The following is a 13243-nucleotide window of genomic DNA, read 5'->3' as shown; positions in this document are numbered from 1 at the left end:
TTCCAGGTTCATGGGTTTCCTAGGCACAGGGTTTATTTTTAATTGTTTCATTAAAAATATGTGCATGTATGTGCATGTGTGCCCTGGCACACACGTGGAGGTCAGAGGACGACTTGCAGGAGTTAGTTCTCTTCCCACTGTGTAGGTCTCAGGGATCAAATTCAGGTTGTCAGGCTTGGTGGGAAATGCTTATAACTCCTAAGTTATCTTGCTGTCCTGTGATTTCTATTTTTGACTGGACAGGAGGCAGGGGCAGGGGGGTTCTCTGTGAGCTTCAGGTCAGCCTGATTTACATACTGAGTTCTAGAACAGTCAGGGCCTCATAGAGAAACCTGTGTCAAATAAGAGCAACCACAACAAACTGAGAAGCAGCCATGTAAAGCCAGTGTGCGCCCCTCTCCCACGCTGACAAAATGAGCGGCATATTCAGAGTGACCCTGCAGCTCCTAACAGCACGGGTCATGCTTAAGCTTCATCCTCTCTTCAAGTATACTGCACACAGCAGGTGCTCTATTAGTTATCCATTAGGCATTTATGATGAGACTGGTGAGTTCAAGCCCATGCCTGGCTTCACAGCCATGCACATTGTCAGTCAGTCACACAGGGCCCCACATCCACACAGACCTACATGCATCACACTACACAGCTTTCCATTTGAACTGTGCTTGAAAACTCACAGGATACTGAAGCATAAGCAAGGCCAAGGTACGTCCTCCATCATACCTGGTCCCCCGCTGAATACTGTGGGTTTTTTGTTTTGTTTTTTGTTTGTTTGTTTTGAGACAGTGCTTCTCTGTGTAACCCTGGCTGTTCTGGAACTCCTTCTGTGGATCAGGCTGGCCTGGAACTCAGAGGTTGGCCTGCCTCTGCCTCTTGAGTGCTGGGAATTAAGGTGTGCACCACCACTATAACCGTGGCCTGATGAGGTGTTTGTAATGTCCCATTAGAACTTGATCCTGGCAGACCTGCCATGTTTGGGAGTCCACGGATAGTCGGTGCTGCAGAACTCCAGATTACAGGCAAAATGTGCCAAGATCAGGAAGTGAACGGAAAGAAAGTGAGCTAGTTTGGTGCATGGCTCCAGCTACAGTGACAAATAACTTGTACAAGTTAGGGAGCAGAAATCCAAACTCAGCGATTCTGTAACAGGGCCCTTAGCACAGCTGACTCCATGATGGAAGAGCCATTAAGGCTGTAAAACTCAACACACAGACAGCACCACCTGCTAAAACTAAAACAAAGGCCTAATCCATCCAAGTCCATAGCTCCGAGCCAGTCTCTAAATGTACTAACTTGCTTTTTAGCTTTTGTAGTTCTGCTTGGTTAACTGTTATGTTAACTGGAGTATGCCAACTCAGGACAGGCTTTTTGTTAAGAGCTCACCCCGTGAAAGGCTCAGGGCTATGCTGGGATCCCGAGCACCCGGTTGGTTGCTGGCCTACTTACTAATGAAGTCTTTCTATATATGGCTTTAATCTATGTCTTCTCTGGTGAACGCCACACAATTCTGCTCATTACGGTCTTTTCTTTTTTTAAGACTGTTTCCTGGAACTGCTCTGTAGACCAGACTGGGCTTGACTGACAGAGATCCACCAGCCTCTGTCTCCCAAGTGCTGGGACTAAAGGCGTTCACTGTTCACTATCCACCCGCTTGGATGCTCATTAGGTTTTATTTTGTTTTGTTTTTTAATCGTTTTTAGAGACAGGGTTTCTCTGTGCAGCTTTGTAGACCAGGCTGGCCTCGAACTCACAGAGATTCTCCTGTCTCTGCCTCCAGAGTGTTAGGATAAAGAGTGAGGTGAACGTGCCATCCGCCCCAGGGGAGCAGCAGGAAAGAGAACATAAGCGGGCAGGGGTCTCTCTTTTTAAAGCGGCCCTTTGCACCTGCGCGCAGACTACACAACCATGGAACCCTAGGCTGCCCAGGGTCCTGCCTGGGTGGATTCTGCCAGGTGACAGGGGTAGGCAAGCGCAATGCCTGAATCCTTACACCGAGCGCTGGGATTAAAGGCGTGTGCCGCCACCACCAGGGTGCTTATTAAATTCTTATGCACGGGCAGTACACAACATAAAGAAAGATGGTAAAACTTGCACTAATAATTTTATTATCCCCTTACTTATGGGGAAAACGCTTTTTGAGTGAGTCTGGGTCTCGCCATATGGTCTAGGCTGGCCTCAGACTCTCCAGTTCTGCGATTGGCCACGGTGCTCAGCTGTTCGTCTTTTTCGTTTTGAACAGGACCCTACATTTTGAGTTTGCTCTGGTCCTTTCGTAACACACGGGCTCTGAAAGTGACAGTTTGAGATGCCTGCCTTGGAGCTTACATTGCACGGGCTGCTCCCAAGTACAGCAAGACCTTGCTTTTAAGGCGTGTCCAATCGTAAAATGGCAAAAGGCAAGCAGCTTTGCTGGCTTGCTTGTCATCCACTGCAGAGGCGCAGCACGGAAAATAACTCAAAGCAGCTCACTACTCTTCTAGGAGAGGGTACCCCAGCTAAAACGGTTCGTTCACGCTGTGGGGGCGGCTCAGGCAGGCCGGAAGGAGGCGGCCCCTGCCTGCTGGAGGGGTGGCCGGGGCTCCTGGCACCCTCCCTGTGCGGGGCCCGGCCCCAGTGCGCACGCTCACCTGACCCGGGTCTTCGGGCTCGCAGGAACGCCTTGCCGCACTCAGTGCCCGCGCGGCTCCCTTCTGCAGGCGCAGCCCCGGGACCGGCGGGGCCCCGCCCCTCCCGGAGGCCCCGCCCCCGCAGCCCGCCCCCGCGTGGCCACGCCCAGCACGGAGCGGCGCTCGCGTGCCCGCCCTCCGCTGAGCTCGCGCGAGAGTTCGTCGTGTCTAGTCGGCCGCGGAGGGCGCGCGCCTCCTTTCCGGCGCGGCGGGAGCAGGGAGCGGGCGGCCGTCCCCGCGCGGGCTCGGGGTTCGTGCGGGTCGGGGCCGCCTGCCGTCCTGAGGGAGCCGCGCAGGTAGGCTTGGCTTCCCCACTGGCGTCGCGGTGTGATGGCCCCGGCTGCTCTCGAGGGGACCCGGGTCACCCCCGCAGCCGCGTGCTGCCTCCCGAGCATCTGCAAGGGAGCGCGCTCCCCCGCGTGGAGCGAGCACGTGCTTTGGAGGCGCAGTCAGTCCTGCCGGTGGTGGCGAGCTCCCCTTTATCCACGCCCTGGGAGGGGCCTCTGCCTCCCCAGAGCCGCGGCGACAGGGGCGCACCACCACCCGGCCATCCGAGCTGCCGTGAGGGTGCTGGGAACTCAGCCGGTGCTGCAGTGCTCAGCCGTCCCCAGCCTCACCCGACAGGCTCTATTGTTCGGGTTACAGGCCTACTCCCATTTGGGCCAGAAATTCGGTTTTTAGCCAGTATCAGTGTGTATGACTCCCAGAACGGATGGTGAAGCTCCCTTCAGCCTTCCTAGGGTACGCATCCGAATTAGTTAAGGCCTTACTGTGTGTCTGGCTGGTGGTAAGGCCACTCGGGTGCTTTTGTTAAGGAGATTTAGAGAGAACTTTGCTATCACTCTGACATTAGTAAAACATGCATGTGCCGTGTGTGGGGATATCCAGGAAGCCAGAAACACCGTGTAATGGAGTTACAGCTGTGAGCTACCCCTGCGTGCTGGGAACTGAAATCTGGAATGACTCTTGTGCTCCTCACTTGGAGGCTTCTAAAGAGGATCTGAAGTGCACTATCCCTACGTCCGTTTGACCTAAAGTCAGGTGGTGATGTGGTGTGCGTTGATCTTTGCGTTAGAATGCTAGGTCATGACACTGAAATTACAATTGTAGAGGTCCAGTGATGGCGCAACCAGAAGGGGCTTCTGTTGACTGCATGGCACCAGACAGAGATGGGGACATTGGAGACCAAAGGTAAGGCAGCTTCTGAGAGTTAACTCCCTAGGTTGAGTCTTTGGTAGGGGGCCTCATTCAAAGATCCTGCCTGCTCCCCCCAGAGCAGGGATTAAAAGCTTATCACCTCAGCCTGCAAACTTGTACTGCAGGTAACTAACTACCCAACCTGATGATGTAAAAGTGAGACATGGTCTTAGTTTAGAGACAACACTTATTCTGACTAAACTGGCCTATTGTTTAGTAGGTAGGTAGTGGAAGCTTCAGTGGTTAAGCAGATGGATTTGTGGAGCTTCTTTCTCTTGAAAGATAAAATTGAAGCTGGGCAGTGGTGGCACACACCTTTACTCCCAGCACTTGGAGGCAGAGGCAGGCCGATCTCGGGGGTTCAAGACCAGCTTGGTCTATAAGAGCTAGTTTCAGGACGACCTGCCAAGCTACAGAGAAACCCTCTCCAAAACCAAAAAAGATAAAATTGAATGCTTTGACAAATGTTTAGTTAAGAAGGCCAGGACACAGTAGCCAACTGTTATTTAGTCCATTCTAAAATGTTGGGTATGATTTTGGGGGAGCTGGCTTTGAAAGGAACGTACGTTTGATTTTTAACGTTTTCTTGCGTGTCATTACTTGGCCTGTAGTCATCACACATGCTCTTTTGGAGCTTCATTTAGAACAGTCGAGAGCTCTGTGAAACTTGTTACTAATGACTGTGCTGGCACTCAAGAATGGGGATTTTATCTAGGGATGTCTCCATAATGCAATTTATTCTATTTTATTTTTAGTGATGACTCATCTGATAGCTTATTTAAAACACAGTATCTTTCACCTACACAAAAGCGAAAAAACTCTACTGCAAAACGTGTCATTTTACCTGCAAGTGTTGGAATGGACTCAAGTGAATCGAGCGACTCCTCTATAGAGCCAAGGCCTTTGACGTTAAAGGCTATTTTTGAAAGATTTAAGAGAAAGAAACGGAAAAAGAGGAAATATAAGCCAAAATTAAGACCAAGGGGAAGACCGCCTGGAATAAAAAATGCTAAAAACCCTAGAAGATCACAAATAGGTTTGAAACAAATTAAAAACAAAGGAGCTGTGTTTCCATTCTTAGAACCTGAAAGTGGAAGAAAACCCTTGCCTTGGAGGAAAATTTTAACATATGAGGTGAGTCATTCTAATGTAGGTGAGTGGAATGGTTGGTGGCCATTAACTGCATTCAGTAAAAAACTGGTCCAAGTTTGTGTAAATGCACAAAACACCCTCATTTTATTGTCTCTAAGCTACTCAAGCATGCCATACCCAGCTTTCTATTCAGTAGCCCAAGACAAACGTGTCATTTCAAAGTCAGCAGGTGTCATTTATTTTATATACATTAGTGTTTTACCTGCCTGCATGTAGGTGTGAGAATGTCAGACCCCTCCCCCCAGGACGGGAGTTAAGAGTTATGAGCTGCCCTGTGGGTGCTGGGAATTGAACTTAGATCCTCTGAAAGAGCAGATGGTGCTCCCGGCTGCTGAGTATCTCTCCAGCCCCTGGGTGTTATTACTACAGTCCATTTTTACAAGTGGGCAGGATGCTGCTTGCTACCTGGCTGTGTGCATTGTTAGCCTAGTTGCGCTGACCTACAATCTAGGCTACACAATGCCATCTGTAACCCCAGTGATGCTGTCCCCCAGGTCTCTGAGGGTACCTGGCATGTGGTAGTGCATTTTTACACAGGCACATGAAATCAGGAAAACCCAAGTACCCTGATATTAATTAAATGTAAGCAGTACTTGTTTGCAGTTTGTGATCAGAAAGGATTAATGTCATTCTTTTCATGTGTGTAAATGTGCAGACGCAGCAGAGCTTGCCAATTGCAGTGGTTTTCCTAGTCCGTTTGTTGGGATGTTTGCTTTCTTTACCTTCCAAGTCTGGAATAGCAGAATCACTATGTACATGCAGCATTTACATGGTTGCTGTACTTCCCAACCAGGCCCACGTGTAGACAGCCATTGTCTAGCCAGCCCCTTGTAGAATTTTAAGCTTGATTATAATTAATGCTTGGTGCTCTAAGATTTAAGGAGTCGTGTTTTCTAACTTTCAGCAAGCTGTTGCAAGAGGGTTTTTCCACCACATTGAAAAACTCAAGTATGAGCACCACCTTAAGGAATGCTTGAGGCAGATGCATGCTGGGGAAGACCTAGAAAGGGAGGATTTCGAGAGTCGGAGACACAGATACATGGATGATGACGGTCCTCTTTCTCCTATTGAAGAGCCACTGTAAGTGGGGTTTTGAAGAGTATTTTGCTCCTGGGTTTGGGTACTTTTTTTTTTTTTTAAGCCACCTAAAATACATTTAACTATTTTTGAGACTGTCTCACAGCTATGGGTCTCTGACTGGACTTACAGATTCACCTACCTCTATCTCCCAAGTGCTAGGATTAAAGACATGTGCCACCTTGCTGGACCAATCATCCCCTGATAAAATGCTTAAACAGTATAATTTGCAGCATATTCAAGATTGTTTGTAATACTAAGTGTGTGTACAGGACATGAATTTGGAGAGGTGCTGGCATGATATAAATTCTTTAGAGCATAGGTTTCAGTAGTGTCAGAATGTAATGACCTAAGATCTGTACTTAACTCTACAGAACAGAAGATGAGGCAGCAGATGCTGAGTCTGAAAGTGATATCAAATTGGTGGTAAGTGGCTGGTTTTTATTTATGAATGTAGAGATTGTGTGCAGTGGGGTCCTATTACAATTCCATTTAAACTTAATGTAGAAAACCTAAGAATGGAAATGTTCTAGAATATTTTATACTAAACTTTTTTCTTTGCTGCTCTTCTGCTTCCCCCCTCCATGTTGAGATTCAAAGCTTAGGACTCCTATGCATTTACATTTATAGCTGAGCTGTAACCCCAGCTTTGCACATTTGTATGCAGGGTGTGGGTGTGTGTGTGGTCAGACGTAAGTTTCAGCATTATGTATATAGGCTCCTTCTAGGTGTCTATGCCATGAGCATGCGTGATACCTGGGGAGGCTAGAAGGCGGCATAGGCCCTTTGGAGCTGGAGTTATTTATACACTTGTGCATTTGGAATTGAAACTTAGTCCTCTACGAGGAAGAGAAGCCAATGTTCTTAAGCACTGAGCTATCTACCTCCCTACAGAGGCTGTAAAATAAGAAAATCATGTAGGTGTTAATTTGGACTAGTGAGGAATGTAGCACTCAACCACCTGTCAATGGTAAGCATAGTTCCTAAAAGTGATTTTTTTCATTAAATACAGGAAGACAGTTGCTTCATAATAAGCTCAGAATTTTCAAAGAGAAATTTAGAACAAGAGAAGAGTAAGAAAGAGTCTGCATTCTGTAAAAAACCTAAGGCCAAAGATGCTGCACAGAGAGAACACAGAAGGGCCTGGAAAGGGGATGTACATGTGAACGTCGAGGAAGGTAAACATCACTCAAAACTACTTAATAGACTTTTGTACACTAACCAGATGGAAAAAAAACCTGGATCAGCCACAGAAAGAAGCCACAAATTACTAGGGATAGCTACTACTTAGTGATTTCTTTTTAAGGCTTGATTACTGGAGCATTAAGTGAAATGCTAATAGGAAATCCCTCACAGGTACCAAGCAAACTAAAACACTGCATCCTGGCACCTGGCATCGGGAGCTATTAGGGCCCTTGGAATTGGAGTTAAAGGATGCTTATTATCTTGTAAGTGGTGGGAGCCGAATCACAATCCTCTTTACACGCTCCTTCCAAACAATGCCCAGTGTGCCAGCTTCTGCACAAGTGTGGCTCTTCAGTGAAATAGCATGTCTTCCCTTAGGATGCTGTGAATATTGGCCTTCATTCTGTGGTCACAGTTAAAAAGCTGGCTTTTTTGTGTCAGCTTTCTACGGCCATAAGCACTTGTTTACGTTTTTGTTCAGCTGGTGGACAAAGGCAGATCAGATCAGTGCAAAAATAAATCCTCTTTTGCAACCCAGAACTCATTGTCAGTATGAGTTTTGATACATATAAGAAGGAATATAGATAGCATAAAATTATGGTATTGATGAGGTTTATTCTATTACCTAAAGGTATAGGTAATAAGAAAAACATTTCTGTTTTAAAGGCTTGTCTTGATTATGAAGCTAGAGTTGAAGATAATGTACATGGGTGTTTGCTTCAATGCAGTAAGTACCATATTGTCCACTTATCTTCAGTGAGTGATGCCAACTTTATATTCTATTACGTTTTAGAGGCCTTCAGTAAATCCTAGAGCATATTCAAGCATGCATATGTAGTAACTAATTTGAAATGTTAAGCAGGATAATGCAAGAGTAACATTAATCCGACATGTAATTTTAAAAACTGTCAATACTGTGCTAAGAAATAATCAGACTGCCTATTTAGCCTCTTGGTGAAAGTTTACTGTTTTACTTAGTAAGTAGACTTGGTAAAGAATCTTTACTATGTGGTAAATATGAGTATTTGAGGGCCCGGCCCTATAAGAATCTGACTTCTTTTTGGGTTTTCTTTATGCTACTATTCATCGATGTTGACACAGGCTGTGGCATGGCAGTGGCTGCTTTTGAGGTCTATCCCGATGGGGCTTCTCGTAGCCACGCATCGTTGGAAACGCCTCATACAATAACGTGTTTTGCCTGACTCACAGGACTGTTTATTAGGTCTGTGGAAAGGAGGAACTACTACAAGATATGTAACAAAAGTATAAAACACTAAATGACAGGTGGTTTTTTTTTTTTTTTTTTTTTTAAACTCCAGGCACTGGCATGTCCTTCATAAGATTAGCATTGTGTTAGGTAAGTTTGGCAGTATATCTTGGAAAAATATGGTTACAGTTCAGATGATGAATTAAAACTGTTCAACTGCTGTATGATACAGACATGAACTAAAACTTAATTCTGATAGAACTGGCACAGCTAGTCGGGGACTAGTTTTTATATTTGGAAATCCTGTGATCCTTAAGTCTTGTGTACTATTCTCTAGGGATGAATATGAGCAGAACTCTTCAAGCATATTGGTAAGTAAAACGTTTGCCATTCCCATGCCAGATCAAAGTACCGAGAAATGCTCAATCAGTGGGAATATTGAGTTCTCTAGTGATACATGTGCAGTGCATGACCCACTCCTGTTATCCTGGGAGTTGGGAGCCTCGGAAGGATCCAAGTTAGAGACTCCCTCTCTAAGAAATGGAAACTTGCTGGGTGGATAAAGTAGCTGTCCCAGAGCACTGCAGTTCAGAAGCCTAGCAGCCAGCCAGGCAAGTGTAGCAGCCAAATAGGGAACTCTGGCTTCTTCAGTGAGAACTCCCCTCCACCCGCATAAATGGTGTTAGATGGCCAGGGAGGGAACCCAACTGTGTATGTGTGCCCAAAGAGAAGAGTAACAGGCAAGTTAACAGTTTGATTTGGACAATTTTCCAGCGAGTAAGAACGAAGGGTCAGATTTAATTCCCAACCTCTGGCATCAACCCTTCCCAGCCCCCTTCCATGTGGAAAAGACCCTGAGGGTGCCAGGCTGAGGATTTTAGGGATTGGCACTGCATGGTATCTGCACTCAGCAGTTCTTTCCTGTTGGTGTGTTCAAAAGACAGTGCAATAGGAATTCATTATCTGGCATCGTTGGTTTCTTGACTTTGTGCATGTTAAACCTGGTATTTCTAATGACACAGTTGTTTATTGTGGGTATGGGTCCCCTGTGGAAGTCGGAGCAAGTTGTCAGGTTGAGGTAATATGCATTCTGGGGAGTAACTGGTGTGCTTGGTGGCAAGCATTGTCACCCACTGAATGAACCAACCCACCCGGTCTCTTCTCAGGGTGTTGTCAAGTGAGAAGCCGACCTTAAAATGGTAAGGCATTGCTTGTTTACTAAGGGTGGTTTTACTGGGCGGATTGTGCACGAGACTCAGTAACTTTTACAGAGCCTCATTCTGTGCGAGATTGGCACTGTTGATCAGTGTCCAGAACTGGTCAATGTGGCGAAAGAGACACAGGTCATGCTTCCATCACAGTAAACGTGTTACAGTGGTGACAATGGGACCTGTAACATTTGCCTGCTATCCTGTTGGTTTCATTTCACAATATTTGTATAATAAATCTTTTAGGTTCCTAAAAATAAATGGAAGAAGTCACCAGAAAACTTCCGGTAAGGCGCTAACTTTAAATGTGCAGCATTATAGTTAGGGGAATTTGCTGCCAGGGTGGAAAGACACTACTAGTGACAAGATGTTATGATGATGGGCAAAATGTTCAACTGCTCTGAACGGGCTGAGTGAAAGTACCCTTTCTGAACATCTACTTTTGGTAGGTCTCTCCAGAGTCTCCATATGCAGATAATAATAAGGATGGAAGCCCAAGGATCTTGGAATCTGGTTTTCAGTAATGGAGTTTACTTACGTGTATGAGCAAGAAAATCATATGAAATCTCCAGGGCAATCGTTTCAGACAATATTTGTCGGAAGGAACAGTTTTAATTAAAGACCAGAACTTTTTTCATTTTGGGAGGTGGCTTTTTAGGATACTTTGAGTAAATCTTACTGCATTTTAAAGTTAAAATAAAAATTTAAAGCACTTTTTTTCCCCACAGGTAGAAGACATTGAATTTGTCCTATTTGTCTTTAACCCAAGGAGAGAGGAAAAAAACAAAGGCAAGTCTTTTTTTTTTTTGTTTTTTTGAGACTGGTTTTCTCTGTAGCTTTGTTGACCAGGCTGGCATCGAACCCCCTCCTAGTGCCGGTTTAAGTGGTAGGTAGTCACTTTAATGTTGTTTTTATAATGGTCATTACCAAGGCTTTGAGAAATTCAGTTTCTCATTTGCTGTGGACATGACCATAAAAAAATTCCCATTAGGTTTTTCCATGTGCTACTTGTTTAGCTGTTAACCTGTTGGGGACATCTTATTGATGATAAATAAATCTAACTGAGGTAGATGGCTCTAGAATGAATGCCCTGTTGCTTACCCCCCCCCCCCAATGTTCTTGTCACACAGGCCTGATAATCAGAACCAGACTGAGCATTTTTGAGAAAGGTATGTGTATTTACAACAAAGACAGTGAGTGGTGAAGGTCATTTCAAAGAGGGCTTGTTGGGCAGTGAAACTGAAAGCTCTTAACGCTGTGACCAAAGATCGAAGTTCTCCACAGAGCAGAACAGGCACTGGATTACTGAGTGCTGTGTTTCTCTGAGAAGACACATGCATTTACCTTAGTCACACATTTTTAAGGCTTTAACTTTATTGTCAACTCTCTTTTCAGAAATCTTGAACCCGTGTGCCTTGGATGGAGAAGAACAGAATCAGACCCCTTAAATAAAAATTTATTGTTTATATAAATAATTCTGTCTAATGTATAATGTATAAAACTAAAAGAAAAACCCTTTACACAGTTTGTAGGAAGTCAGCATGTATTTTTGGCTCGAAGTTTCTCTAGTGTTTTCTGCAGAAGGAATGAGAATTAGGTTTTAGTTTGGTTCGAATGGCAGCACCTTTGAGGGTGGAAAACCGGCTCTCGCTCACCTTATGAAATTCTTTCGCCCTTGCTCTATTTTGGGCCCAGAGTTCTTGCTTCGCTTTTTCTTCTCTTTGCTGTTTTACCTCAGTTAACTGTCTATATAACCTGTAAGAAATGTACATGGAATTAAATGTGGGCTTTAATGGCGTAACACTAAAAAGATGCAACTGAACAATAAACCCATACATACCTTAGTGCCCTTTGGTGCATGAGGGCTTGTGTGGTCTTTCTGTCTTCAGGGAGAGATACTCTCACTTTACTCACACCCTTCAGGCGGCTCACTGGAGAACCTGAGATCAAGTGATTGATTAAGGCTCTTAATAATTTCTGTTGTTAGCCTTATATATACTTTAGGAAATGTACCTGTTCGAGGGAGTTGAGCTTTATTTCGCATCTCTCTCTGTCTTTGGTAGGATCGTTCCATAAATGACTTTTTCCTTACCGTTCGTGTGGCTGTAAATTTTTAAAGAAGGTCTTTACAAGTATTCTAATTTCACTCAAACATTAGGGGCTAATATGAAAACTAGACTTACCTGAAGGTGCTACTTGGGTTTGATCCACACAAGGCTCTTCTGATGCAGCTCCATGCCCAGAGGTGTTTGGTAAAGGAGGCGGAGATGCACCTGCCTAATTGTGAGACAGTCACTTTCCTTTGCCTGCCAGGCTTTGGTGACCTCAAACCAAACCTTGCTTCCCTTCTACCCCATTTTCTCCTTTTTGGACTTGACTGGCTTTTTCTGGCTCCCATCCCTGATGTAGGAGTGCACTCAATGCAGGTTAGGTTTGCTTTCCATAGTTCTATGGCTGAGCACATTCACTGAAACTAAGGAGCACAAAGACCCACTGCCTGACAGCTGGCGCCCTGTCCTCAAGGTTCCATTTCCCAGACAGACATGTGCTGGGGGATGAGATTTACCTGGAAACAGCTCTGTGCTCCACTGTCTTTGTCTTCAAGGGTTAAGTTTGCAAGGTCTGCTTCAGTGATGCTGAGATCACTGGTGCTCAGCAGAGTGAGATCTGGTTCTTCCATTATACCGTAGCCAGATTCTGTCTCCTGTAACAATCCAGTCAGAAAAGCTTCATTTGGCTAGACGGTTGGATAAGGAAGAGCCATGGAACTGGGTATGTGTGCAGGCCAAGTGTGGAAGAGTGGGAGTATGTCATAGCCCACCCCTGCATTCCTTCCTAGCCATCACATGTGCCAGATGCTATTCCTTCAGCCACAGTATGCATTGGAAGGTGGAAATCAGCTGTTGCACCAAACAATACCCACTTACCCAGATTGGAATAAAGCTGGGAAAAGAAAATGACTCAGAGTCCACGATGTGCTGTGCTTGTGTTAGCTGAGACTGTGTTCTTGCAGCTTTGGTAGTTTCCGTTGTAATTACCTCCTGGACAGACTTTTCATTTTCAGTACTTAGTGGCGTTCCCTTAGAGTCTGTGTCTTCGTGTGCACTTAGAGCCCCACTGTCCTCTTCCCCGAGTCTTTGTGACACTGTAACCACTGTCCTTGACAGCTCTTCAAAGCCCAGCCTTTCTTCTGTGCTTCCTAACTGCTTTACTGAGCACTCACTAGAGGTAGAGCCACATGGAGCTCTGTGCTGCAGCTGTGACTGATCACTCAGATTCTCTGTCGGGGGCTGAAAATGAACACTTTTTTCCTTATTTTGTAGTATTTCACTCTGCTCACAATAGTTGTTTTCCATGCTCTGGGAAGTACCTCTTGCTTCGATGCTATAAATACTTGGCAAATCAGCATGTTGGCTTTCCTGTGAAGAGAATTCTGGTAGAAGCTGTTGAAAAGATTGTTCAGATCCTGCATCAACAAAATTTCACAAAGTCAGAATAAACACTGGACAGTATATGGCACACATACACGTGACTATACAAACAAGGTCTAG

General features: G+C 45.3%; 2 protein-coding genes, 1 long non-coding RNA gene and 8 other non-coding genes across 11 annotated transcripts in view; 10 read left to right on the top strand and 1 right to left on the bottom strand.

Annotated features, from left to right (window-relative positions):
- The first annotated feature begins 2902 nt into the window (after positions 1 to 2902).
- Positions 2903 to 10480, top strand: Taf1d (TATA-box binding protein associated factor, RNA polymerase I subunit D). Its single transcript, XM_051198786.1, has 12 exons — positions 2903 to 2962; positions 3777 to 3857; positions 4619 to 4997; positions 5920 to 6095; positions 6467 to 6518; positions 7105 to 7270; positions 7944 to 8004; positions 8597 to 8634; positions 8822 to 8855; positions 9651 to 9683; positions 9939 to 9979; positions 10421 to 10480. The coding sequence occupies exons 2-7, from the start codon at positions 3787 to 3789 to the stop codon at positions 7952 to 7954; spliced, it is 855 nt and encodes a 284-aa protein (XP_051054743.1). The 5' UTR covers positions 2903 to 2962; positions 3777 to 3786; the 3' UTR covers positions 7955 to 8004; positions 8597 to 8634; positions 8822 to 8855; positions 9651 to 9683; positions 9939 to 9979; positions 10421 to 10480.
- LOC127233733 (small nucleolar RNA SNORA40) lies at positions 7734 to 7860 on the top strand. The gene has a single exon (XR_007835512.1). It is a non-coding gene; the product is annotated as a small nucleolar RNA SNORA40 (small nucleolar RNA).
- On the top strand, positions 8402 to 8533 carry LOC127233713 (small nucleolar RNA SNORA18). The gene has a single exon (XR_007835508.1). It is a non-coding gene; the product is annotated as a small nucleolar RNA SNORA18 (small nucleolar RNA).
- Positions 8673 to 8745, top strand: LOC127233749 (small nucleolar RNA SNORD5). Its single transcript, XR_007835515.1, has one exon. It is a non-coding gene; the product is annotated as a small nucleolar RNA SNORD5 (small nucleolar RNA).
- Positions 9371 to 9508, top strand: LOC127233688 (small nucleolar RNA SNORA8). Its single transcript, XR_007835504.1, has one exon. It is a non-coding gene; the product is annotated as a small nucleolar RNA SNORA8 (small nucleolar RNA).
- On the top strand, positions 9756 to 9885 carry LOC127233701 (small nucleolar RNA SNORA1). The gene has a single exon (XR_007835506.1). It is a non-coding gene; the product is annotated as a small nucleolar RNA SNORA1 (small nucleolar RNA).
- Positions 10058 to 10130, top strand: LOC127233681 (small nucleolar RNA Z40). The gene has a single exon (XR_007835503.1). It is a non-coding gene; the product is annotated as a small nucleolar RNA Z40 (small nucleolar RNA).
- A 129-nt stretch (positions 10481 to 10609) lies between the features above and the next one.
- On the top strand, positions 10610 to 10731 carry LOC127233708 (small nucleolar RNA SNORA32). The gene has a single exon (XR_007835507.1). It is a non-coding gene; the product is annotated as a small nucleolar RNA SNORA32 (small nucleolar RNA).
- An 85-nt stretch (positions 10732 to 10816) lies between these two features.
- LOC127232665 (uncharacterized) lies at positions 10817 to 11184 on the top strand. Its single transcript, XR_007835413.1, has 2 exons — positions 10817 to 10861; positions 11088 to 11184. It is a non-coding gene; the product is annotated as an uncharacterized LOC127232665 (long non-coding RNA).
- On the top strand, positions 10897 to 11030 carry LOC127233698 (small nucleolar RNA SNORA25). Its single transcript, XR_007835505.1, has one exon. It is a non-coding gene; the product is annotated as a small nucleolar RNA SNORA25 (small nucleolar RNA).
- The window catches only part of Cep295 (centrosomal protein 295), a 38272-nt gene continuing 36161 nt past the window's right edge, over positions 11133 to 13243 (bottom strand). The window contains exons 24-30 of the mRNA XM_051198820.1: positions 12620 to 13158; positions 12259 to 12396; positions 11876 to 11969; positions 11706 to 11795; positions 11533 to 11632; positions 11348 to 11447; positions 11133 to 11267 (exon numbers count right to left, since the gene is read on the bottom strand). Coding sequence (XP_051054777.1) covers positions 11229 to 11267; positions 11348 to 11447; positions 11533 to 11632; positions 11706 to 11795; positions 11876 to 11969; positions 12259 to 12396; positions 12620 to 13158 — 1100 coding nt within the window. The 3' untranslated portion in view covers positions 11133 to 11228. The remainder of the gene's footprint in view (positions 11268 to 11347; positions 11448 to 11532; positions 11633 to 11705; positions 11796 to 11875; positions 11970 to 12258; positions 12397 to 12619; positions 13159 to 13243) is intronic.

Source organism: Phodopus roborovskii, unplaced genomic scaffold (assembly GCF_943737965.1).
Source record: "Phodopus roborovskii unplaced genomic scaffold, PHOROB, whole genome shotgun sequence".
NCBI classification, from domain to species: Eukaryota; Metazoa; Chordata; class Mammalia; order Rodentia; family Cricetidae; genus Phodopus; species Phodopus roborovskii.
Note: the sequence above shows the minus strand (reverse complement) of the source record. Positions and strands in the feature narration are given on the sequence as shown.